Source organism: Xenopus tropicalis, chromosome 5 (genome assembly GCF_000004195.4).
Source record: "Xenopus tropicalis strain Nigerian chromosome 5, UCB_Xtro_10.0, whole genome shotgun sequence".
NCBI lineage: Eukaryota > Metazoa > Chordata > Amphibia > Anura > Pipidae > Xenopus > Xenopus tropicalis.
Window position 1 is genome coordinate 105608869 of NC_030681.2, and position 25542 is coordinate 105634410.

The 25542-nt window shown below is 38.3% G+C and overlaps 1 protein-coding gene across 2 annotated transcripts in view; it reads right to left on the reverse strand.

Moving 5' to 3' along the window:
- Positions 1-25542, reverse strand: part of atp13a5l.1 (ATPase type 13A5 like gene 1) — a 44869-nt gene that overhangs the window by 10540 nt on the left and 8787 nt on the right. The window contains exons 7-22 of one of the 2 annotated variants that reach the window (XM_012963325.3): positions 20848-20982; positions 19997-20069; positions 18482-18613; positions 16571-16741; positions 16238-16395; positions 15015-15203; positions 13776-13837; positions 12592-12742; positions 10132-10218; positions 9151-9307; positions 7899-8016; positions 6664-6788; positions 6208-6371; positions 4933-5058; positions 4268-4347; positions 758-800 (exon numbers count right to left, since the gene is read on the reverse strand). In XM_012963325.3, the coding sequence (XP_012818779.2) occupies positions 758-800; positions 4268-4347; positions 4933-5058; positions 6208-6371; positions 6664-6788; positions 7899-8016; positions 9151-9307; positions 10132-10218; positions 12592-12742; positions 13776-13837; positions 15015-15203; positions 16238-16395; positions 16571-16741; positions 18482-18613; positions 19997-20069; positions 20848-20982 (1971 nt within the window). Of the gene's footprint in view, positions 1-757; positions 801-4267; positions 4348-4932; positions 5065-6207; positions 6372-6663; positions 6789-7898; positions 8017-9150; positions 9308-10131; positions 10219-12591; positions 12743-13775; positions 13838-15014; positions 15204-16237; positions 16396-16570; positions 16742-18481; positions 18614-19996; positions 20070-20847; positions 20983-25542 lie in introns of both variants that reach the window. The other variant, XM_012963324.3, reaches the window with a different exon arrangement.

Genomic DNA, 25542 nt, shown 5'->3' on the forward strand with positions numbered 1-25542 from the left:
TTGATGAATTCACAGAAAAAACACTAGTTTGTGATGCACGCCTATTTCTTAATTATTCGGCTAACAATATAGGGTTGATTCACTAAAGTGCGATAAGCATTATCGCATGCTTTTTTGCGCAAAAAACGCTTGATTCGCTAAAGTCGCATATCGCATGTGTTAAATAGCGTGCAACCGCATGCGTTAATTTTACCGCATTGCATTAATTCTCGCGCAGAAATAATACTAACACATGATTCACAAACACTTAGACACGCTAAATATCGCATTAGTCTATGCGAAAATTAACACCTACTTGGGTCAGGCGGTAAATATAGAAAAGTACAGTTCATGAGCTTTTGGCAACACAATATGGACTTTGCAGTGGGATTTATTCAAGTCTGTGTGGGCCCTAGAGTGATGTAGCCTCCAGTTTGCAGGGAAATAGGCATTTTCAAAAAAAGTAGTTTTACGAACGTACGATAAGTAGTGCACGTGCATTAATTAGCGCGCGCAACAAGTAGCGCGTCTAATGCCGTACAAAAATAGTCTTTGTGACTTAAATAACGCTAACAGCATCACGTCTAAATTAAGGCAAATATACTTTCAGTGAATCGTGCGTTAAGACGCAAAAAGTTTTTACCGCATGCTATAAATAGAGCTTGTTTTATCACACTTTAGTGAATCAACCCTTATATCTCTTCTTTTCATGAATATGAAATATTTATAATACTTTTACATCTGTGGGTAAGAAAATAAGCTATTTAAATTTACATACCCCACAATCATTTGCTCCATCCCCGCACATTCCAACGTTGTACCTAAAACAATAAAATACTGGAAATAAGACACATATTGTATTTTTTAGTACCATGCATTCTGTAGAAATATGAGCCACTAGAGGTCTCACTAGTGTTAAGTTAGTTAGCTGAAAGGACTTGTTGGTAGTTGCAGATAGGTGCATGCAGCTTGTGTTAGAATCATCTTATAAAGTCTGTGTTGCTAGATCCTGTGAGTGTAGCTCGTTGATATGCGAAACCTATCTTAACATGGAAGCCGCTTCTGGTAACTTAAAGAGCCTAAATTACGATTCTTAAATTGGAATTTTGGCTTTCTAGTGCAGAGAGCGCAATAGCAATACAAGACCCCTGAGGTGGCGCTGCCCTAGAAGTGAAAGTAAAGCAACACCCTAAAGCTATGACTGGAGTTACAAATATAACTGTAAGGAACAATCACTGGTAATAAAACAATATGGAGAGTGGACTGAAACAACCTGAGAGACATAGGGGCAGATTTATCAAAATGTGAGTTTAGAGCTTAATACATAAAAACTTACCCATGTTCTATTCCTCTTTATGGAGGTTTTATAGAGGCATTTTTATCAACTGGTGAGTTATAACTTTCACCCATTGATAAATACCCTTCTAAAAATCCCATAGGAATGAATAGAACATGGGTGAGTTTTTATGTATTAAGCTCTGAACACTGAAAAGAGGAGTTTTGCCTGTATATGGATCTCATGGTGGCACCCAGTGATGAGAACCACAAAAAATCTCTTATTATTTTATTAGGGATAAGGGCAAAGAAATCTCACAGACTTTACACCTAACAAATGGCAGGAATGACAATTCCACATTGAAAGACATACTCCAAATACTGATACATACTGTAATCCAAAAGAAAATTAAGCTCTGAAAAGATATGCAGGAGCCTGGGGAAAATATTGACAGGTATGTCATATGTTATGTTATGTAAGAGATTCTCTCATAAGAGAAAGAATAGTGTGTGGAATCAGAGACTCACACCTGAGAGAAAGAGAGGATTTGAGCCGGGAAATCTGCAAAATCTTTAAATCTACAGAGTCTTTAAGCTGACAAAAGATGGCTGCCATAACAAATGTACGGGGAGTTCTGCGCTTCTTAGGCATAGTTAATTACCTTTCCAAATTTGTCAGAAATGTGTGAACCACTAAGACAGTTAAGCTACTCGTACTGATGCATACTGTTTAGTGCAGGGGTCCCCAACCACTGGGCTGTGGACCAGTGCCAGGCCGCCGGCTGTGCTGGACCAGGTAGCCTGTGCTGAAGCTGGGCGCATCTAGTTGCAGCGAAACAAGCTCAGGTCTCCCACTTATTTTGTATTATGGTGAGCTGTATTATATTTCTTAATGTAATAATATTAACAATTAAAATTAAGTGCATAATATAAAATGTAATAATTACATTTACATTATATACAGTACAGTATATGACATAATTCAATTATATACTATGCACTAGTTGCACCCCCCCAACCCCAGTCCAGTATAACAATAAAATCTGTGCATGTATTGTGTATTGGACGATATCCTTTCATACGATTGTATCTGCTAATTTCAGTCTGAATGTTAGTTTTAGATAATTGCATTTAAATGTACGATTAATACCCTAACGTTCGGAAGAAGACTAAAATTTTAATGTGTATGGCCACCTTTAAGTGTGATGGCCCACAGTGAGTAGTCGCCGCGTTTAATCTTGGCTACCACAGGCAACTAGTTTCCCCAAAATGCCTTTTCACTGGCATTTTCACAAAAGTGAATCACCTGTGTAAAGGCATAGGCATTGCTTCATTTCTGAAGTCACACAAAGTATCCTACAGGAAGAAATTTAGTGTGACTTCGGAAAATGAAGCAACACCTATGCCTTCACACTGGGGGCAGCCAGACCAGCTGAAAAAAGGAGAAAAGGCACAGGTTACAAAGCAGATTTGCCTGGTAAAACACCATTGTATTCTATAGGGCTTATCTTTTAATGTAACCTGTGCGTTTTCTCCTTTTTCCAGCTTGAATGGCTGCCCCAGTGACTACACAGCAGCTTTGTTTATATAAACTATAATTTTTATTCTAAAGCGAACACACAACTTTTGTTTATTTAATTACTTTAAAACACTTTCATTTTTTGATGTTACTGTTCCTTTAATTTAAGCATAACCACATTCTGTAATTTTTAAAACTCTTAGCTGTTGTATTTGGTATGGAGAATTTCCATCAGTACACATATGGAAGGCATGTATGTAACAGTGAATTCAGATCATAAGACTATAGAGACCATTACAAAGATTATATCCATCTATTAAATGCTCCAAAGAAACTGCAGCACATGCTTCTCAGATTGGAAAAGTATGACTATAACATTTGCTACTGTCCAGGTAAAGATTTACTTATTGCAGATGCTCTTAGCAGGGCCCACCTTCCTATTCACATGAAGGGGACAATAACATTGAAACCCTCAATATGTTTGAATAGTTGTGTAGGGACCCATAGGGTTAATCTGCCCCTATGGCTTTAAACCCTACAACTTCCTTATTTCTGCTGTTACTGGACAAAGACTCATGTATCTAGTTCACCCTTATCTTATGCCTTATTCTTTATTTGGGTTGACCACACCTCTAGCAAACTCGTATAGTGTTTAGCAGGAGGGTGTGGCTTCCTTTGACTGCCTCTGTGTCTCAGGAACAGGTCACTGAGCCTGGGATCAGAACAAGGCCCCAGTAAAGCTTTATTGCCCCAGAGATTAATATCCACTCTGGTGAAGTCGGGGACAGACTAATTCTCTTTAGGAGAAAGAGATAGAGAGGGAAGGACGGAAGCAAGAGCAGTTCTGGCTCCAACAAGGAAAGTAGCTAGAAGTACCCTTCCATACAGGCACTGTTGCCTTAGTGTAGGGCCATGGTTAAGACATAGGAGACAGGTAGTACCTTAACCCTGATCCACAGGGTAGGACTGTAGGACTGTAGCTAGACTGTAGCTAGAGGTATTCAACCTGAGGACTGAGGTATCTATCCTGACTGCTTCAGTTTAGTAAGAAGTAGAAATGTGATCACAAGACCTCCTATCCAGAGTACCCTCATGACAAACATGAATTTGCTGTTAAAATGACCAAGAAACTGATGTGGAAACAAAAACAATATATATTTTATATTACTGAATTAAAAAACTACTCCTACACGCGGCTTTGGCGGTAGTCCAGTTCAGAGATTAATGAGCAGACGTACCAAGACTCTCTTACCAATAACTAAACAACTTCTGAACCCAAAAATTGTTGTTAACATCAAATCCAAACTGAAATCTCCAGGCACAGTACTACAACAAAGGAGCAGGAGATTAACCAACTGTACAGAAAAATGATAATATTTGGGTTCAACCACTGGAAAAATATAGCAAGGCCTGGCAAAAGGCAAAAGGATAACACCTAGTTAGAACAGGGAAAGGAAAGGTGTTGAAAAGAAATCTTATACATTTATAACTTACTCTAGCTTTCTAAATTCCTCAACAAGACTTGATTTTTGCTTTGGAGTCATTCTTGCAAATATTGTCCCATTTAGAAGAACCTTCAAGAGAAAACACATCTTAAACATTATAAAAGTTCAGTAATATGGTAGGAATATGTTTTTGAAATCTTGGTATAAGTTTCTCTCATTGGTCTGGGCTGACCCACAACATTAATTTAATAATAGCTTCAAAGTCGGCTTCAGGCATAATAACCCTTAGCAACCAAATAGATATTTTCTTTCAAACAAAAGACCAATAAATGCTCCCCAGATTCATTTTTTATACTAGGGTTCCATCTTGGGCACATCTTTCATTTTTATTCCAGCCTTGTTTTACTTATTCTACATTTTTCCCCTACATTACCTGCTTTCAAAGATGCTGTCTTATTTATTAGGCAGGAGGAACAATACAATCTAAAGTCTTATGTAGCAGAAGGTAGTAAAGCATTGTGTATCAGCGCAGACTAGGAGAAGTATCCTTTTGTTGTGCATTTCTAGGCATGCTCATCAATGATTGCAATGGAATGGATATCCCCAAAATGTTTGTATATGATAAGCTCCATTAAAAAGGTCATAGCGACAACTGCTGTTGTACAGATTCCTTCTCCTTGTTACTTCATTTGCAATCTTCTATGGAATATTTACCTTTGGGACTACATTGTAGAAATGCTGCAACATAATCTGGAAAGATTTCCCATCAATTGCAAAGTGAAATTCTTCCGGCTGAGATGTGTTAGGATTCCATTTGTCATTCATAACAGTGTGAAAACCCTGAAACTACAGTCCTGTTAGTTAAACACAATACCTCTGGGCATGCATGTACTATAACGTGGGGCTGATTCATTAAAATTCAAACTTCATTTAAAATACATTTTTTGTGATCGAGTTTTTTTAAGCTCAAATGCCACATATTTATTACTAACTCGCACTGCGAAAACATGATTAATTTGTGAAAACTTTGACTTTTTAGCTTTGTGATTTTTTGCCATGATTTTCTTAAATCGCTACAAAAATTTGAATTTGAATTTTAGTAAATTAGCCCCTATATGTTTAAATATGCTTCCAACGTAAAAACTTCAGCTTGTATGTGATTTTTTTCTTTTGGTTTCATGACCATTTAAAGCACCTACAGCACGCCACCCCTTGCAGAGTTTTGGTAAACCAACAAAACGTGTTGGGTCTTATTGAACTGGTTACTTGATGAGCAATCATTTCACTCAAATCTTCTAAGTGCATTATTGTTAAACTAATAAAAGAGCTTGTAGGGGTTTATACAATGGGAGTATGCCCTTTTTTAATGTTTCATGTAAAGTAACAGTTCAGTGTAAAATTTTAAACTTGGTAAAAAGATAGGCTGTGCAAAATAAAAATGTCAGCGACATGAAGTTAGTTTGCTTTTGATCCTGGAACTCAATAGAAATGCACCGCACTTCTCATTTTAAATATATATGAAAATATATAGGAATATATAGGAAGTGCATTGCTGTTCAAAATCATTTTTCTATTGAGTTCCATTGGCAAGGGACCGGTGGGGAACGTGCATTGCTGGGAAGAGATCCATTGGGTTATGCTGACTGCTTTTTGTCTACTTTGCTTTTGATCCTGACCATGCAGGTCATGTGCCCCGTCCTTCAAGTCCTTTACTGACTAAGAAGTTGAGTTCTAGCTATTACGTTAGACATCTGCTCACTCCAGCCTTTATAGATTGCATTTCTAACTAACTATATTTTGCACAGTATGTCTTCTTACCCAGTTTTAGTTTCACACTGAACTGTTCCTTTAACAAAAGAATGATCACATTCGAGCAGCTACAGTATATGTACATACACACAAACCAAAAGACACTGATGCACATCAGCAACAGTGAAACATCAAATGTTTTTTTTCCAAGTAACAATATTACTTATATAATGTCCTTACACTCTCTTTGTATCCATTTTCTTGGTTTTCAGTGATGATTTTCCACGTAAGTGATGCAGGGACATCTTTTTGGGGTTCGCTGGCTTCGATTATGATCATTTTGCTTGATTTGGGAACCATGCCACAATGTTTCCCAATATTAAGAGCTGTTTGCAGATTATCCCCTTAGATGAAAGGATATATAAAATCTTATCAAAATGGTGTATTCAATGGAAATATCATGCAATAAAAATCTAGAAATCCATAACTGAGGACTTCCCCACAAATGGCATCATTTAGAGGCTAATGTACTGTTATACCCAGATTTATCTCCTCTTATTCTAGTTTTGCTCCTTAACTTTCTAGGAAAATTGGACCCAGATGCACCTTCATTTTTTACAGTTTACATGTTGCTGACAACAGACTTTATAATTCCTATGACTCTTCTGTAGTTGTATAATCTCAGTAAGCTCATACCTGTGACCATCACATTCCTTATCTTGGCTGTGCTAAGCTCCTGAAGAACTGGGTTGGTTTCGGGCTTAAGACGATTTTCCAGTATCAGTAATCCAAGGAATATGAGGTCTGCCTCTATCATATCCCTGAAAAACAGAAATGTTAATATTTTTCCTTAATTTTGCAGAGATCAGCGGAAGAATGCACATGCAAAAACAGACCAGAGAGTAAACTTATCTATATCATTTAACATACAGTTATGTTGTGAACAGCTCCCTTACTTTCACCGTCCTAAACAGCAACAAGGCTGTAGTACAGAAGTTTCATTATTTGGCTCAAGTGACCCTGTGTAGTGCAACATTTGTTCCACCTTCTACCCTACCATATTTTTTAGGAGAATCTAGGATAAGTATATAAACCTTCATCTCAAATGGCCTACAAATTGAGACTCCAGTCTTCTCCAGTTGCAGAGTTGTTTATTCTACTATAGACCACATCCTGTCCTAGTTCCTATGCATCAGAGAGAATGGATTGTCTGTTAAGGTAGGTATACATGCAACAGCAGAAATCCAGTCACATCTTACATTAGCTGCTTTAACGCCTCATTGTCCAGTGCCATCACACAAGTAAGCACTTGTGCTCTGGGCATAGCTGTAAGGTACCGAGCGCAGTAGGCAGTGCTTACCAACTCCTTACCAACTACCACAGGACAGGTGCTAAAGACAGGACTTCTTTGTGCTTTGTACTAACAGGCACGCCTTAACTTACATTCTGGAATGACGTTCAACTTACAAGGCAGGAGAGGGGTGCCTATCATCACTATCTCCAGGGAGTGCTGGTCCCTGTTCTGTGTTTGCAGCCCAAGTACCTGTGTTTTGGGGCACTGAAGACAGGGCAGGGTACAATGTGCAAAAATTATTTCCACTTCCAAAGGTAGCAAATGAGCCTTATAACCTGACCTGACAGGATCTGCACATTCTGCCAAGTACTGATTTACCATTACCTCTCTGAGTTTAAAATCCAAACTGATTATTATTAAATTTGTTGCATCCTTCCTTGTCTATGAAGATTTTCATTCATCCAGGTCATGGTATATCTAGTATAAATAAATTTAAAGCAACTGGACAAGTCCAGTTGCTTTAAATTTATTTATACTAGATGCATCCTTCCTTCCTTTCATCCATCCTTCCTTCCTTATTTGTTGCTATGCACACCTTGCCACTTAATGCCAAGGCTCTGGCCACTGCATTGCTTACCTTTCCAAGTGCTCTATGGCTGGTAGGCCTTCCTTCTCTAATAATCGATATGCTAGTCCAATGACTCGAAAACCCTGTGTTGTATAGTAGTCAAGTTTAGTGGAGATATTGTGTGGCACTGTGTAGATAAAAGAAAATGAACATTTATTGAGTAACATTGCACAGTAAACTGTGGAATATTTCTATCCATTTCTAATCTATTTGTGTCTAGTTATATGTACCGGTATATGAAAAGAGAGAAGTGCAGGGTTTATTATGGTGACATTGCGGTCCAGGTTCTAGCACCTTAAGCAAGTGCATTTTTGCTGCTTTGGGCATAGACACATTAATATAGCAACATATTAAGTTTATTGATGACTCTATATCAAACTGATAAATCTGTAATTGTAATTGGTGGCTACAAACATTTTCCCTGCATACCTTACTATGTACCAAGTACTTATAATTAGCTGTCAAGCATGTTCCATGCTTAGAATCCTGACATAAGGGAACAATACATATGTTCTAATTTAATGCATTTAATGCCAAGCTCATGTTGCTTTAGCTAAGCACAGGAAAGGTTATATAGAGATATAGAGCTCAATATACTTTAACTTTGCAGAGACTATAAAAAATTTTTGTCTTTTAGGAAAAATAGTACTAGCAGGTTTTTTTTTTAAGACAACCTCTTTTTATTAGGCAGATATATAATTTGTTTGTAATAACCCATGGGGTTAAAGGAGCAATTGCCCCCAAAAAAGTGTTTTAAAGTAAATATAATGCACTGTTGACCTGCACTGCACTGTTGACCTGCACTGGTGTTTGCTTTAAAAACACTACTCACCTACTTTTGGTGTTATTATTCCTTTAACAGTCCCAATGCATGCAAATACCATACAAGTGCCATATTAGTTACTATGCAGAAGCCTGTGTTTCTGGGAAACATGGTGTCAACAAGGCCCAGTAAAGTGTTCTGCCCTAGAGGGACAACCCATCTTGTGAAAGTGAAGAAACAGGGACCCTTTGAATGTGGTTTAGTCAGATACAGAAATAGATTTACCAGAGTTTGTTATAGAAATGGAGAATAGAAGATAGTAAAACATGGCTAGAAACAGTTATGTGCGCCATCAAGGAATTGTAGCTGGAGGCAGCTCTACTTGTGCATTAATGGCCTTAAGTGAAGAGACAACAGTGCTAAAGAAATTCAGACTCAGGGCCAGAAATAGGGGTAGCCGGACAGTCATTTTTAGGCTAAAATAGAGTTATATTTTACCTGTTTCTGGTTTGCAGAACTTAACAACCATCTCAGGAGCACCTTTCATAAACACTGTGAGGTCAGTCTCTCCAGTAATCTGTGCAATAACTGACATGCGCTGAAGGGAAGAGGAAAAAGGCAACTGATGCAAAATGGCAATGCCTTCCACTGGAACCTAGCAAAGGTAAAACAAACAGGATAATACTTATCTCATTAGTTTTTTGTTGAATGTTTTGAAGCCTTTTGATTTAAGCAGACTTGTTCTTAAACTGGAATACTGCATCATTTTAAACCTTGCCATTAATGGTATATGTAGGTCCAATACAATCCACATCTCAGTAGTGGCAGTAATAGAAAACTGCCTACGGTGTAAGTAATGCAGTTAACATTCGTTTTTAGCAGTTTTAAGCTATTCCCATAAGAACAGATGTAGAACAATACAACCAAGCTATGCATTGCCATACCAACTCAAATGCCCTCTACTGAGTACTAAGCTCCAAATACATTAAAAAAGCTATGTATACATTTCATATTGTAATCATATATGACATTTCATAACATAATCATGTGACAATAATCTATCTGTATATACACAGAATGTATATTAATCAAAGCCATAGTGTTTTCCATCAGTTTTTTGGTTTACTCTTTCAGTCAGATCACATACCATAGAGCATTAAAATAGCTTTGCCCAATACAAGCTTTCTAAGCAGGCTTGGGAAATTTACTGTAGTATCTGGAGTTGAACAAAAGCCTCTGTTTTAATTAAAGTAATCGGCTTATAATTTAAGCTTTAAAACTTTTTTTAAGCATTTTATTAAATAGACAGACTTAGAATTTCAAGACAGAAATATAATAATAGAATGGATGTCTCCAAACTAATCTCATATTATGTTTATTTGAAGAAAGAAATAACATACAGTACAGGAGAATAACCACACCTGAGCTCACACTATCTTACATAACCACATGTAAATATGAGAGATCTGTTTCACTCACCTCCTCAGCACTGGGTCCAGGTTTAACCATTGTACATGAAATAGATTCTCCATCCTTTGTTCCATGGGATGCATGACTTTCAAACTCCTGTTGGAAAAATGCATAAATGAGCTGATGATAGAGCCAGAAGGTTTAAAGAAAAGTTACTTAGGCATTTTATTGCTGATAGATTAGCCACAATAGTGTAAGCTAGTACGCTATATTTATTCTGCAGAATGCTTTACCATACCCGAGTTAACAGCCATAGCAGCTCTCTCCTTTTGTTCAAGCTTGGTCTGACTTTAATTCCATGCCTGCATCTCTGTGCTCTGAACTCAGATTACAGCAGAGAGGGGAGGGGGAGGAACCTGAGCAGGCTCACGCAATGCAGAGAGAAGGAAGTCTGACACAGAAGATCAGGTATACAGAATAGAAGGAAAAATGCGGTGCTTTTTTCACCGAGGACTCAGAGCAGCAGTACTGTAAGTGTTTATGGCTGTATTTACAGACTCCTTTCTGATGAAGCTTACTTAGTTTTTACCTTTCCTTCACCTTTAATTTAACAAGACCCCTAACCCAAGCACTGAAGCACCAAGGAGCACAATATAAAGCACCTTAGTACTCACTTAAAAAGTACTTACTTACGGTGTCTTTCTGCAGTGCTGGAAGGTGCAATCATGTTACGGGCCCGAAAAATTGTTTAAATATAAATAAATGGTGAAGATGTGTGATCACCAATCCAAACACACATCTTCATTCAGAGCCCTACTCCTGGCTGCATCATGTGTGTATTAGGGGGAGGAAGGGAGGGAGAAAGGGAAAGGGTAAGGTGGCCACTTGGCTGGTACTAGCAGGCAACACAGCACACTTGTTCATTCATCAGGCAGAGAGTTAGAGGCCCCAAAAGTCCTAACTTGCCCATCAAAACATTATGTAATGAGTAAGGGACAGGAGGGGGGATGCCTACGTTTCTACTTCCACCTTCCCCTCATGAATACAGTCCAGCTGAACAAAGCTGTTGAGCAGGGGAAAATTGTAAAACACATTGTCGGTTTGCACCTACACAAAGAACTTACTACTTCAAGATTCAAAACATTTTCTGGTTTATTTTACAAACAAACTGGGAAAACATTGTAATTTGCAGGTAGGTCTCATTTACTAAAGGAATGCAAAGTGCAAACAAAGGCAGTTTGCTATGTTGTTTACATCATTACATAGATTAGTTGGGTTGAAAAAAAAGACCAAAGTCAATTAAGTTCAACCCCTCACAATGAGCCCCAATGTACATATTTACACACTCTTACCGACCTATCTATACACTCACATATATACAGTAAGCTATATACAATATACCAATACATATAATCTTATATTCTATAATATTCTTAATAAAGGACACTACCATTTAGTGCAAAACTCACATTTATATTATTTCTACCAAAATGCATACTTTTGCACTCATCAGCATTGAACCTTATTTTGCTGCCCAGTTTTCTAATTTTGTTAAATTGCTCTGCAAAGTAACAGTATCCTGCATGGGACTTATAGTTGTGCACAATTTAGTTTAATTAGCAAAAATAGAAACAGAACCTATAATGCCCACCTTCAGCGCCAAGGACTGACCCCTGTGGTACTCCATTTAACACCAATCTTTGTAATCTATTCTTCAGCCAGTTCTTTCACCAAGTACAAATATTATGTTTCGGCAAAGATTCTTTAATTTTACCATTAACTGTCTGTGTGGTACTGTATCAAATGCTTTAGCAAAGTCGAAGTAGATCACATCCACTGTAATACTTGAGTCAAGGCTCCTGCTCACCTCCTCCTCTGTTTGGCAAGATCTGTTCAGATTACTTCCAAACTATGCTTTGTACCTCTTTCACCAAAGTACATGACATTAATATGCAACTTATGCAATTAGTTTAACTTTCGGAACTTGGCCAGACAAAGATTTCACTGGTCCCAACACAACAGTACCCCCTTCCTCCACTGATAGTGGCCCTAAATCTTCCTTAGCCCTGCTCCAACCCCCTCCACTGACCTCCTCTTCAAGCTCCCCCAACAGTTATTCTGTTTAAAAGTGTCCATGTGCTGACCCGCCATAAATCTTCAGTGCTGCACAGCAGCACTCTTATGTTAGAGTCCCAACATGGATTTTGCACAAGTATGTGCAGTTGAATCTACCTCCTGAATCAGCTTTGACTGTGCATGCTCCAGCAAGACCCATATCGGAGGACTGAAAGGAGCGGTCGCCAGTCAAGGGAAGATGGCGCCTTTGAACTCCTCTACGCTGAGCTGCAGATTTATGGCAGGTCGGCACACAGGGGATCTTTTAAAAAGAATATATACTGTGGAGAGGGAGCTTAGAGGGGAATCAGTGGAGCAGGGAGGCTGAAAATGGGCTTAGTTCTTTAATACAACTGGCATTACAAATACAAATGACAATAATAATGTCTGCATAACAATTATAATCTACATTACCCAGCCTGTTCCTTCAAACATTTTCAAGTCCAATGGGTCTCCTTGCATTTTACCATCCACCATAATAAGAGAGTGGCAGCTTGCAATAGCTCCTAGCAGAGGGCTCCAAGGTATTGCTTTTCCAGAGGAAAATAGATGTATATCCTGAAAGCTAAAGGTACAGAAAGAGAAAATTGCATAACATTATTAGGTATATAGGCTATTAATGATTGCTTCTAAGCCATGTTACGGATACTTACATATGAAATTGAAATTTTATTTTAAACATGCAGTTTTCTTGAAAAAGTTTCACCCCTCATCCAAGCAGCTTCTTTAGTTCAATTGTCTGGTAGGGATGAGTGATGAAATGTTTTCAAGAAAACTCAGAGTCCAGTTGCTTTAGACTTAATTCTACTAGATACTGTATATTATGACCTGAATATATGAGACTCTTCATATGAGACTTTTCAAATAGATACTGAACACAGTTCACAGTTTTTATATTCTCTTGTACCTCGTCCCAAAAATTATTTTAGTTGTACTGACACCATATTAAATGCCAAGTATATGCTCAGTATATAAATTTTAAATCACTACAGGTCAGTGAAACATATAAAGAATTTGAAGACATTAAACATTTTGACTATTTTGTGGGAGTTTCAGATCATTTAGATAGAGAGAGCAGTGGCATATTACTTTGGTATGCTGCCCAATAAGAGGCCAAGCCACAAATATTGTATTCTTGCACTACAAGGATTTTTAGTCGGGACACACACCTGTACCGCCCTTGTTTCATATACGTGAATGGGACATGGCAATGAAGTGAATACACCAATGTTTTTTTCAGGTGGAGGAGTAGTGCCAAAATCCACTACTGTCGCTTCCCATTCACCACACAGTGTGAAACATGGCAGTGATGGCACTGGTGCTTTAAAGTCCAAGAAAGATGACTGTGCGGAGTCCCAGTTCTGAGTAGGTATAGTCAATGTTTTGTAATATTCTAATCTGTCATATCATCAATAAAATAAGGCATAAACAGTCATAAAATACACAAAATACTCAATAAAACACATTGTGTGAACACTTAAAACACAGGAATTATTATATGGAGCCCTTCCTAAATTTATATGCAGACATTATGGCTAAACAAGGGATATCTATAGACAAATACATGTAAGGGATGATTACCATCCTTAAAAACTTGCCTTTTGTCATTAGAAGGAAGAACGCCAAGTAAATCTAAAGAATCTTCTGTCAATGTACCTGTCTGAAGTTAAAGAGACTGCATTAATGCACAGTTAAAGAGATACTAACATTGAACTAATACCCCCCTTATTTTTAAAATAAGCTTTAACTTTACAATATTAATTACATTATTGTTTTCTGCCCATCCAGTCCTGTAATTAGTCTGAATACCACTGCTTTACATGTTCATATCTAATACATCTATAAATGTTAAAAGTGCAGTGGTTTTGTTTGCCCTGGCTCAGTAAAACATATTATTATTTCCACTATGATAGCTAAACTGGAGAGAGGTCTCATCGAGCAACAGTAACAGTCAATGTAAACTAGAAATCAAGTGCAGGGTATCAGCATTAACAGGAATGATACTCCCAAGAATTAAAGAGGCAAGAATTAAAAGTGAGCAGCATTTTCTTTGAAGTAAAGCAAAACATTTTCTCCAAGCCAGCACCCCTCTTTAAACAAAGTAATACCATTGATAGCAGGTAGTAATAAACATATTTTAATCCGAAAATAGTGTTTCTTTAAAGGAGAAGGAAAGGTCTATGTCAATACAGCCATAAACACAGAACTGCTGCTCTGAGTCCTCGGTGAAAAGGAACACCACATTTTTTTCCTTTTATTCTGTATGTATGATCTTCAATGTCAGACTTCCTGCTCTCAGAAAAACCCTTCAAGGCATGGCACCAGTCTTCCCAATTTGCTCCTCTCTCCTCCTCCCATCTCTGCTCTCCCCCTCTCCTTTCTGCTGTAATCTGGGGTACCAGTAGCCAGAGCTGCAGCACGGAAGTTACTGAGACCAAGCTAAAATGGCAGCTGCTATCTTAAACAAACAGAGGGAGCTTCCATGTCTGTTTACTCAGGTATGGTAAAGCATTCTACAGAATAAATACAGCATTCTTGCTTGCACAATTGTGACCAAACTGTAATAAAATGCCAAAATGCCTTTCCTTCTCTTTTAAATGTGTGTGACAGCAGGAAAAAACTACAATAACTTCATTTCCCTTCATAATATTTACAGCTATTCATACATTTTAAAAATGTATTATATCGTCTTAAGAACATCCTTATTTTGCTCTGTTTGTTTGAAGAACAAGTATTTCCATCGTATCTTGTGTAAATCAGCCTGTGGCACCATTTGAAATCATTTTATTACAGCTAAATATGAACATTACAAACTTTTAGTGAATATTTGTATTTACTTTATCAAAGCAGACGAGGTTCAGTTGGCCAGCTAAAATGATTCTCTGGGGACTAATGCAGAATATTCCCAGTTTCTTCAGCCTTGTCTGACCGTAGAGAAGACCCAGCGTCAGAGAAGCAGGAAGAGTGGCATTTACAGCTATTGTTAGCATTAGAAAGGACATCAGCACTATCTCATGAACGCTGGCCTAGATGTAGGGATGGAGTGAAGAATAAAAGGCTTTATTAGTGTACATCCTTATTAATACTTGTTTACAAAATTACTGCCAAGTCATGGTTGGTTATTTATGGTTATTTAGAGACCAGACACAAGGCCAGAAGAGGTTAGTGGGGCTCATTTAAAGTCAAAGGGGGAAGCAAGGCACAATTATTAAAGGTATTTTTAAAAAGGTTACATCTGACCCACTTTGAGGTATGTCACACCACTGACTCTGATTATACCCTGCAAACATGACCTCCACAGCCCATATCCTTACATTATGTAAACCAGAGATGCTTATCCTATGGGTTGGGACCAAAATTGTGTCACCATGCTGTTTAGGGATCACCTATAATAATGTCAAATTTGGGTACATAATTGACATAAATGATGTAATTCTCTAACTTGGTCCCCAGGAAAACAATTAAGGCTAAAGGCAAATGGGGCATTTCTGAACAGCCCAGTGCTGCATAAACCTAAAACACCCTCACCAACTTGTAGAAGACTGATCAAAACTATTTACTATTTTTTGCTATGGGTAACAAAATGAGCATTTTAGCACTATGTTAATAAATTAGGCCCTCTATGTTCTCTTCTAAATTCTTTTCAACTCCCCTTCTCTTCTACTTACCTGTAACATTCTTCCACCTACTATATCATTATATTCAGTTCTCTTTTTAACCTTTCCTTGTTTACCCACATGCCCATTCTTGTACTATGTATCTTGTTCTAACATTTTTCAAGTTTTCATCTCCCTTTTTTTATTACTTTTTCAATAAATTCTGGATGTTCCAAGTATCTCTAGATTCTGTTCCTGTTTTTACCCTTTCTTTGCCTTTTGCTCTATCTACTACTCATTATTCCAGTACAGTACAATGTGTTCCTTATTTTGCTCATTAATTTCTCTTTTCTGTGCTCAAGAAAATAGTTTGCTGAAGCTGAAGTATTCAGGGCTAAATCTGAGAACAATATTTTAATGATAACAATAGTTATACACTTATTTGCTGTTATATTTCATCTTACCCCATTCTTTTTGAAGGCAGCGGCAGTGTAAGCAACTCCCAATAAAGCAATGAACACAAGCACAAGAAGGAACCGCATGGCCTCTCTGTGCAGCTTTATATTCATGGGCTTGTTATACAGAATGGCTCTCACAAGATCTCCTTTTGCGGTGTTAAATCCTAAATTAATATAGACAATAAGAAAACTGGAGAATTTTCCGTTTCAACCTCTTTGATTATACTACAGTATGTGCTATTAAAGCCCATGTACAAATTGTGTTTATTTTACAGTTTTACAATGAAACAGTTTGGGGCAATAAGAGAAATATTAGGAACTATGGATTATAAAACCCACCTGTTTGTAGTACAACAGCCTTTACCAGATCCAGACCATGTGCCTTTGTCTGAATGACCTCTGTTCCACAAAACAGAACGTGTCTCTTGTAGTCTTCTCCACACTGGAGTTTCCATGGCATGGAGCTTTCTACCCAAGGCAGAGAGACCTTAGAGACTGGAGTACTTTCACCTAAAAATGACAATAGTCTTGTAGTTAATCTCCATAAATGGCTATACTTTGTCAGTCATACTATATGTAAAGTACTCATGTTATTTATAAAATGAAAAGGTAGTTATTGGTAATGTATCTTTATCTGAAAAGAAATTAATTATTGCAAGCACTGGGGGCATGTGGGTGATTTGCTTGCAATACATACGGATAGATTTTGAAAGCAGGGGATTTGGTTACATGCAGTTGGCCAAAATCCACTGATCCACAATATATTCTATATTCTGGCTTCTGCCACTTCTATAAAATGCAGCAGCAGTTCAGATCTTCTGTTTAGACAACCTGATTGCAATTTGATGCACAGTTGCATATGGGGCCCTGACATATAAGGATGGATCAGACAATTTGGATGAAAATGACACGGCCTTTACATTATCCAAATGAGCAGTATAATGTGCCACTAAGGGGCCCATTTACTTACTCACGAACCGGCCGAATGCGTCCGATTGCGTTTTTTTCGTAATGATCGGTATTTGGCGATTTTTTCGGAAAATTGTCGCGACTTTTTCATTACCAATACGATTTGCGCGAAAAAACGTGAGTTTTTCGTAGCCGTTACAATGCGCTCATATTTTGTTGCGACTTTTTCGTAGCCTTCGTGCCGAGTATGAAAGATTCGGATTCATTCAAGCTTCAGTATGGTGACTTTACTTGGGCAAGGTTGGAGCTGCAGGGTGCCATTGAGTCCTATGGGAGGCTTCCAAAATCATGCTAAGTCTGAAAGTTTCGCCCGCCGCTTACGAGCGCTCAATACGAAAAAGTTGCGACAAGATACGAGCGCATCGTAATGGCTACGAAAAACTCGCGTTTTTTCGCGCAAATCGTATTGGTAACGAAAAAGTCGCGACAATTTCCGGAAAAAGTCGTAAAGGCGCCGAAAAAATCGCAAAAATACGAAAAAGTCACCAAATGTTCGTTTTCCAATCGGATTTTTCCAATTCGGATTCGAATTCGTGTCTTAGTAAATGTGCCCCTAAGAGTTAGTGTTATATATTTTCCTTTTAATATTTGTACTTGTCTCAAATATTAGGGGGTGAATGCTCCTTAGGCCAATGGCACACAAAGCTATTTTTAGCTGGCAGAATTTGGACTAGTTTTACTTGAAGCACCAGGGCAGGTTGGGTCAATATACTGCATAGAACTATAAGTAGAACTTCAAGCACGACTGGACACAGGAGTCTGTTTAAAAGGCGATCTTTATTCTTCCATTTAAAATCAAAGTGCCTATTAGGCATTATTCTTACCGTTGAAAGCCACCGAGCTCCCAACCACTATCTACCCTCTTACTCCCAGCGCCTGAGGCAGTGTTCCAGGTGCTGAAAACGTATTAAAGTTATAAAATGTCTTCATCTGAAGAAACCACATTTGAATTGCTTCTGTAAGGGCCTATCCTTGGGCATTGACCCTGGGTCTCTGGCTCATATTTATTGAAAAATTTTGCACCAAGTGCAATGATGTAGTGGCCATGGGAGCTGCCTTCTTTAATTTTCACATGAAGCAGAGCATTTCTAACTGGTGCACCCCTGACAGCTCTCAATTCCCATATTCAAGACAATGTATACCATTTTCCTATTAGGCGTTAAAAGAGTACAAACCTTTGAGGGATGAAATCTCAAATTGGGAATGAAAATCTTATTTTATAAATGTTCTAAAACATGATGTTGTTTCCAAAGAACAATATTTTAAAATACTTTTATGTACCTGTTAGCATTCCTTCATTAACTGTGCATCCTCCACTTATTAATATGGCGTCACAGGGTAAGAAGCGTTTGTTTTCTGACAATATGATCACGTCCCCTGGGACCAGAGACTGAGATTCTACTTCTTTAACCTCTAATTAAAATGGAAAGATAAATATAAAGATGTTGCAGATATATATATATGTGTGTGTGTATAACTATATATATGTATAGCTTGAAGTATATTGCAATATATGGACAAACAATCCCTGTTTTGCATAAGGGACAGAATGTCTTAATGTCCTATATATATTGATAATGGGTGAGTGCAGATGATCTCTTGTTGTTGTTTCTATGTATTTTGTGGTCACAACCTCATTGCACCCCCGCCTAATGGTTTAAAATTTAGTGGTTGAGCACAACTTTCCCTTTTTTTGCTATATTATATATATAGTTGCTAAGGGGGTTAGGTGTCTACTTAAATAGGAATAAAATGGGTTGCTATGGTAACACTACATTTTTACACAACTCCTAACACTAGTTCCGGTTAGAAGTTGTGTAACCCCCTTAGCAACTACATGCAATACTATTGCTTGTCTCCACATGTGGCTCCTTCATTAACCATTAGTTCCCCCACTGTCCCATGTTAATGTGAGTATATAAGAGCAGCGTTACCAAGCCAACACGCTCCTTTTCAATCTATGCAGACATACTACCCCCGCGGATTCTACAGATAAGTTACCCTGTATGACTCTACTATTGGATTTTTACTTTATGAACACCTTTATGTTTTCTTGCCAGTGCTCAGATGAAGCAGAACTGTGTTGATACAAACTTGTTTCATTCTCGGCTCACTCCTGACAGCTAGCTACAGTAGCGTGTTAATATATATATAAGCTTCAGCAGTGTATTCCTGTATCTTATCTGGCTATCGGAGGCAATACTTCTCAGAAATGAGGTTCCAAATACCTGATTTATGCGCCTCAGCCAGCTCCTACATCCAAATTCATATAATTCTTTTAAAGAGCTGGCATTTTAAAAATGAAGTTGTAAAGAGTGTATTCTGACATCGGAAGGCAGCAACAGTTATAGATAGGGATATAAGGATATAATTTACAGTTATTGTACATTTTTGGTGATCAAAGGAATTTTTTGAGTTGTGCTAAGAAGAAAGCAATGTACCAGAGCGTCAATAGTTTGGTCCTAAAACTGGCTACTGATAAATATTACTTTTATCATCTTGCAGAGCAACATTAATTCTTCTTAGTCTGATCTCTCCATCCTGAAATACAAAATACTATCATGTGCATTTTGAGAATACATATTTATTACATTTTCCATTAGGGTGACTTTCCATTCAAGTCAGTGGGAACCTAGCAACCAGATTAGCACCAATATACAGATGTGGCAAAGGGGACAGAAAACTACCGTATTTGCTGCACAACTAGAGGCCTAATTAGGACCTTTCCTAATTGTAGTTTGTTGCAATGTAGTTTATATTGAACCTGCATTAGAATTTGATTCATATTGGAATTACCTCCATTTTTGTGAAGTACGGTAACCATGATGCTGTTATATGAAATAGACATTTTGTGTAGTTTCACAGATTGCTACAGGAAAAAAAAAGAAATAACAGTGTTTTTTTCTTTCTGTAGTAGTATTAGAAATCATAGAGTTCTATTTAACTTTCTAAAACAATTAACCTTAATTTACAGTATAACCTCTAGCTACAAACAGCAAGGTTATGGTTTAACTATAACACTGGATGAATGTGAAGTGACAGGTGCATTGTTGGATTGGGGGCCCTGCCCCAGTCGTAACGTTCATAACTTATATTCTTCCTTGCAGCCGCAACCTGTGGGGGAAGATCAGGGGGAGTGCCCAGGGTTTCAGACAGGGAGCATGTCTGGGTCCTGGTGTCCTGCTGGCCAAGTCTGACCCTGGACAGGTGGCATTTGGGGAGGACTAATGATTTTGGTATTCTTGCAGGACAGAGTTTGAAAAAAAAACTTTTCATACATTTTTATGAATATTTATATGTATGTCCAATATAGTATTATCTTTCATATGTATAATTCTATGTAGATATAGTTAGGTCATTTTATACTGTATAAAGCATAGGTATGAGTCTTTTGCATTCAATATATTTTCCTGTCATAGGAATTTGCCTCCTGTAACAGACAGGGGGCATCAGCATTGCATGTGAGCTATTGTTAGAATTGATTACAGGGCAGTCTCTCTGTCTGCGAAGTTTATAAAAGTTAATTTACACAGAGAAGGAAGGAACAACAAAGCCTCAGAACCCTTCAACATTAGGGTCACATAGGAATAAAATACAATAATATATAACATACAGTATATATATATATAAATAACTTCTGTACTTACCACTCTCAGATTATATACAGTTGCAATTACAGATAAAATAGTCATGGCTAATATGACAGAGCTGAATTCCAAATAGCCACATGACATCCATATACATAGAGAGTAGGCTTGAAAAATATAAAATGGGTTGAAGATCTGCAAAACAAAAAGGATTTACCCTTAAAGGAATACTGTCATGAGAGAACATGTTTTTTCAAAACACATCATATTTTTTTTTATTTAATTTTGAAATTTCACATGGGGCTAGCCATATTCTTCATTTCCCAGGGTGCTACAGCCATGTGACCTGTGCTCTGATAAACTTCAGTCACACTTTACTGCTGAGCTGCAAGTTGGAGTGATATCACCCCCCTCCCAGCAGCCGATCAGCAGAACAATGGGAAGTTAGCAGCTCCCAGTAGATATCAGATTAGTATTCAATAGTAAGAAATCCAAGTTCGGCTTGGGACTCCTCCAGTTACATTGGAGTAGGAGAAACAATAGGTTATCTGAAAGCAGTTATAATGTGTAGCGCTGGCTCCTTCTTAAAGCTCAGACTCAGGCACAATGCACTGAGATGGCTGCCTACACACCAATATTACAGCTAAAAAAACACATTTGTTGGATCAAGAATAACATGTTAAATGGTAGAGTGAATTATTTGCTATGTAAGTGTAATTTATAAATAAAAAGTACACCATAAAACTCATGACAGTGTCCCTTTAATATCACAGTTACTTTACGGCAGTCAAACTTAAATTTGTTCTAAAGTTCCCACATTTTGCATTTTCCAGCATTTTTCACTGCTTTTTTATTGCAGCCCTGCCATTATTTTCTCAAAATTATATTTCAGTTTTTCTAATAATTCCTGTTTGTCCTCTATAAATTGGCCATTCTGTAAATATGAATTACAGTTAGTTTGCACCTCCTAGCCACCAAACACATATTATGGTATTTTGTGCCTTTGACTTCAGTGTGGCCTTACAAAAACTGTCTGTATAGAACATCATCAATGCTTTAGTGCTTAAAGCTTGTCATCATGAAATTGAGCTTCTGCTTTTCAAAGGATAAAAAACTCCTGTGCTTATATGCTTGGGACACAGGTTTTTGCCTTCTTCTGGATACAAAGTTTCAATGATTTTAACTGATGATGTAATTATTAAATATCAATTTAATATTTTTACGATTACAGCATTATGGTTGTGCTAGGAGGATAAGGATTAGTGTTGGGGCTAAAGTGGATGCACTTGCATATTCTCTGCACTCCTGGCTTAGACCCAAGAAAGATGTTGCTAGCCAGACCTGGAGAAGATCTGACTCCATATGCATTGTATAAAGGACCAGATCCAGAGAATAGAGCTAGAGAAGCAAATACTGCTTTCAATGGCAATTACAAATAAAACCATTTTAAAACCACTGAAAAATGTAACGCTGCATAGAATTATGCAAGTAAAGGAAGCCTTTAAGACAGGATAAATATGGAGCGCTAGGACAGCCCACAAAAAGGCAACACCTTAGTCTACAATAGGAATGAAATGAGTCGCCAGTTAACTGGAGCTCTTTGAGCCCCTTAGCAAAGGCAGGAGGATGCAGTACAGATCCCAGGGTTTAAAGGCCCATTAAAGATAGGTCTCAAATAAATGAGAAGAGTCAAAATTTGGGGACCTCATGAAGTATGATTAGCTAGAAGAGTTTAAAGGAAAACTATACCCCAGGATAATGTAGGTTTCTAGAAATATATATCACATAAAACAGTCCATATGTAAAATCCTGCTTCATCTAAATAACCCATTTTCATAAAAATATACTTCTTTAGATGTATGTTCCATTGGGTACTCCTAAAATTGCCAATTTTAAGTACTGAGGGCCACCGACTGGGATCATGTGATTCCCTACGCACATGTGATTCCCTACGCACATGTACATGTTAGGTCACAGCCGCCAATTAATGGACAAAGTTCTGTATTTTACTCCCACACTTCTTCCTGTTACAGTTAGAGCTGGATTATTTCCTGTCAGATGATCTTTAAGGGCGCATATAACCAATCACAAAATGGAGGGTCAAAGTAAAATATATAAAAGAGCAATATTTACTGATATATATTATATCCCAGTTTTGTAAGGTTCTTTAATGGTTCACTTATGAAATAATCTGTTGGTAAAGTATTTATTCTAAGGCACCCACCAAGGATGCCTCCTCTCCACGATACTTTTTGCGCTAGCGATCAAACCTATGGCAATAAAGATAAGACATTCCCAGCACGTTCAGAGTCTCACGTATAAGACAGTTAAAGAGAAAATGTCATTGTACACAGATGACCCACAGATGTATCTTCCTTCACTGCAGTCTTAAGGTGGCCATACACGCACCGATATTATCGTACGAAACCTCGTTTCGTACGATAATCGGTGCGTGTATGGCATGTCAGCGAGCCGACCGATATCGCAGGAAGCTGCTGAAATCGGTCGGCTCGCTGATCGGCCAAGTTAGAAAATTTTGATCGGGCGCCATAGAAGGCGCCTGACCAAAATTCTCCCTTCAGAGCTGAATCGGCAGAAGGAGGTAGAAATCCTATTGTTTCTACCTCCTTACCTGCCGATTCAGCCCTGAATGGTGTGTGGCGGATCTGACGATGTTTCGTGCGACCGATGGTCGTACGAAACATCGTCGGATCGCCACGTGTATGGCCAGCTTTAGACTCTCGGGTCTTTAAATCAACTGGGAGAAATCTATTGTCTTCCCTTTAGATGGGCAGCTCCCATTGATGAAAGGACCTGAATGCCCTCTTAAAGTAGCTAACACCTTTAAATACCTAGGTATAACAACTCATAAGGACTCATAATGTTCCTTCAACATAACCTTCTACCACTTTATTGTAAACTTAAAGTTACCCTCAAACACTGGACAAAATGACCTATTTAATGTCTGGTATTTATTAAGTGCAAACACCCATAAACTTGAATGTAAAACATCACCATCTAAAAGCTTTCTATAGAAGTCAATGAGAGTTGTCCTAGGCAAAGTCAAGCAATATGGTCAGTTTGAGATTACGAGTTTTATTAGAGCTTGTAATTCGAATTTACGAGTTGTATCTGATAATTTGAGTTCTTTTTAATCACGCAAGTTTAAAAACAAAATTGAATTCACAAATCTGAAAATTGATAAATAAGCCCCTAAGTATAGCGCTACCTTGCACAGGAGCATGCTGCACGTTGCACCAACATAGCTGCAGATGCTAAACTGACATACTGTATTAGAGTAGAAGAGCAGACGTAGGCATAAGAGCTGTATGGCATTCTAAAGGGTACAATTCAGCCTCCATTTTCCCACTTGCACTTAATGACACTCCTTGTGATTGTAAATGAGCCCTATTATGTGTGTAATTGCTGCTATAGGTTGCTTAATATCGAATCCACAGTGCCTCCTGATATTCCTGTTAATTTTCAAAAATTGAATGGGTCTGAAATGTCACATTTACACATATTTGTAGTATTTCAGACCTGTTAATTTCCAGTTTACAACTTTAAGATATTAAGTCCCCTAATATTTCTTCTAAACTAAATCCTGCAATCGAATTTTTATTTTGGCTTCACTAAAATGTTGTGTCTTACTGAGACCTTGAAATATCCTGCATGTCCTTAAACATATGATAAGAAAGAATTTAACCATGATGACAATTATCAGACATTAGTCATTTCTTCCCCAGATTGGGGTTTGAGGTTACACAATTTTTGCAAGTTACCAGAACATAAAATGCAGAACTAAAGCAATTACATTACATCCAACTTTCCATTTGACCCACAACCATCTTTTTTTCATTTTTCATTTTTCATTCCTCTAAAGTCAGATATTACTTATCTTTTTTTACATACACTAATAATTCCTAACTTGTATAAACCCTGCCTGATGCTTATTTCCCCCACACACAGGAATACATGCACAAATATTGAAATCTGACATACTGACATTTTAAAATGACAATCTAGTTACTGCTAAGCTGACTAATTTACTATATCAAACATTTACTGACAAATGCTAGAGGGGCTGTAAGATGCCATAGACCAGTGATCCCCAAGTAGTAGCTTGTTGGAAACATTTTGCTCACCAACCCAGGGCCGCCATCAGGGGGGCACAGGGGGGACAGTCGTCCCGGGCCCGGGCGTTTTTAACTTCAAAGGGGGCCCGGCCGTGCAAGAGTTTTCTTAGCTCGGGCCCCCTTTAAACACCTCTGGGCCCTGCGACTGTCATTGGCGGCCTCCTGCACTATGTCCCACGGCTCCCGCTACACCTGCGCTTTCATAAGTTTGCGGCCCGTGCGTACTAATGTCACACGTCCTCACAGGCACAACCTTATAAAAGGGCAGATGTAATGGGGAGCTGCGGGACATAGCTGAGGATGCGGGGAGGAGACGCAACTGAAGCAGGAGGAGCCGGAGGCCACAGAAGGAGCTGGAGGTAGCAGGAGGACACGAGGGGGGGGCAGGAGAAAGCAGCAGGCTGCTTTGGGGGGGGCCTGGATGATGCTGGGGGTCAGCAGGAGGATGCTTTTGGGGGGCCCTGGGGTAGCAGGAGAAAGCTTGTGGGGGCCCTGGAGGATGCTGGGGGGGAGCTGGAGGATGCTTGGGGGGGAGCTGGAGTATCCTTGGGGGTCCCTGGAGGAAGGAGGAGGGCGCTTGGGAGGAAGCAGCAGGATGCTTGGGGGGGCCCTGGAGGAT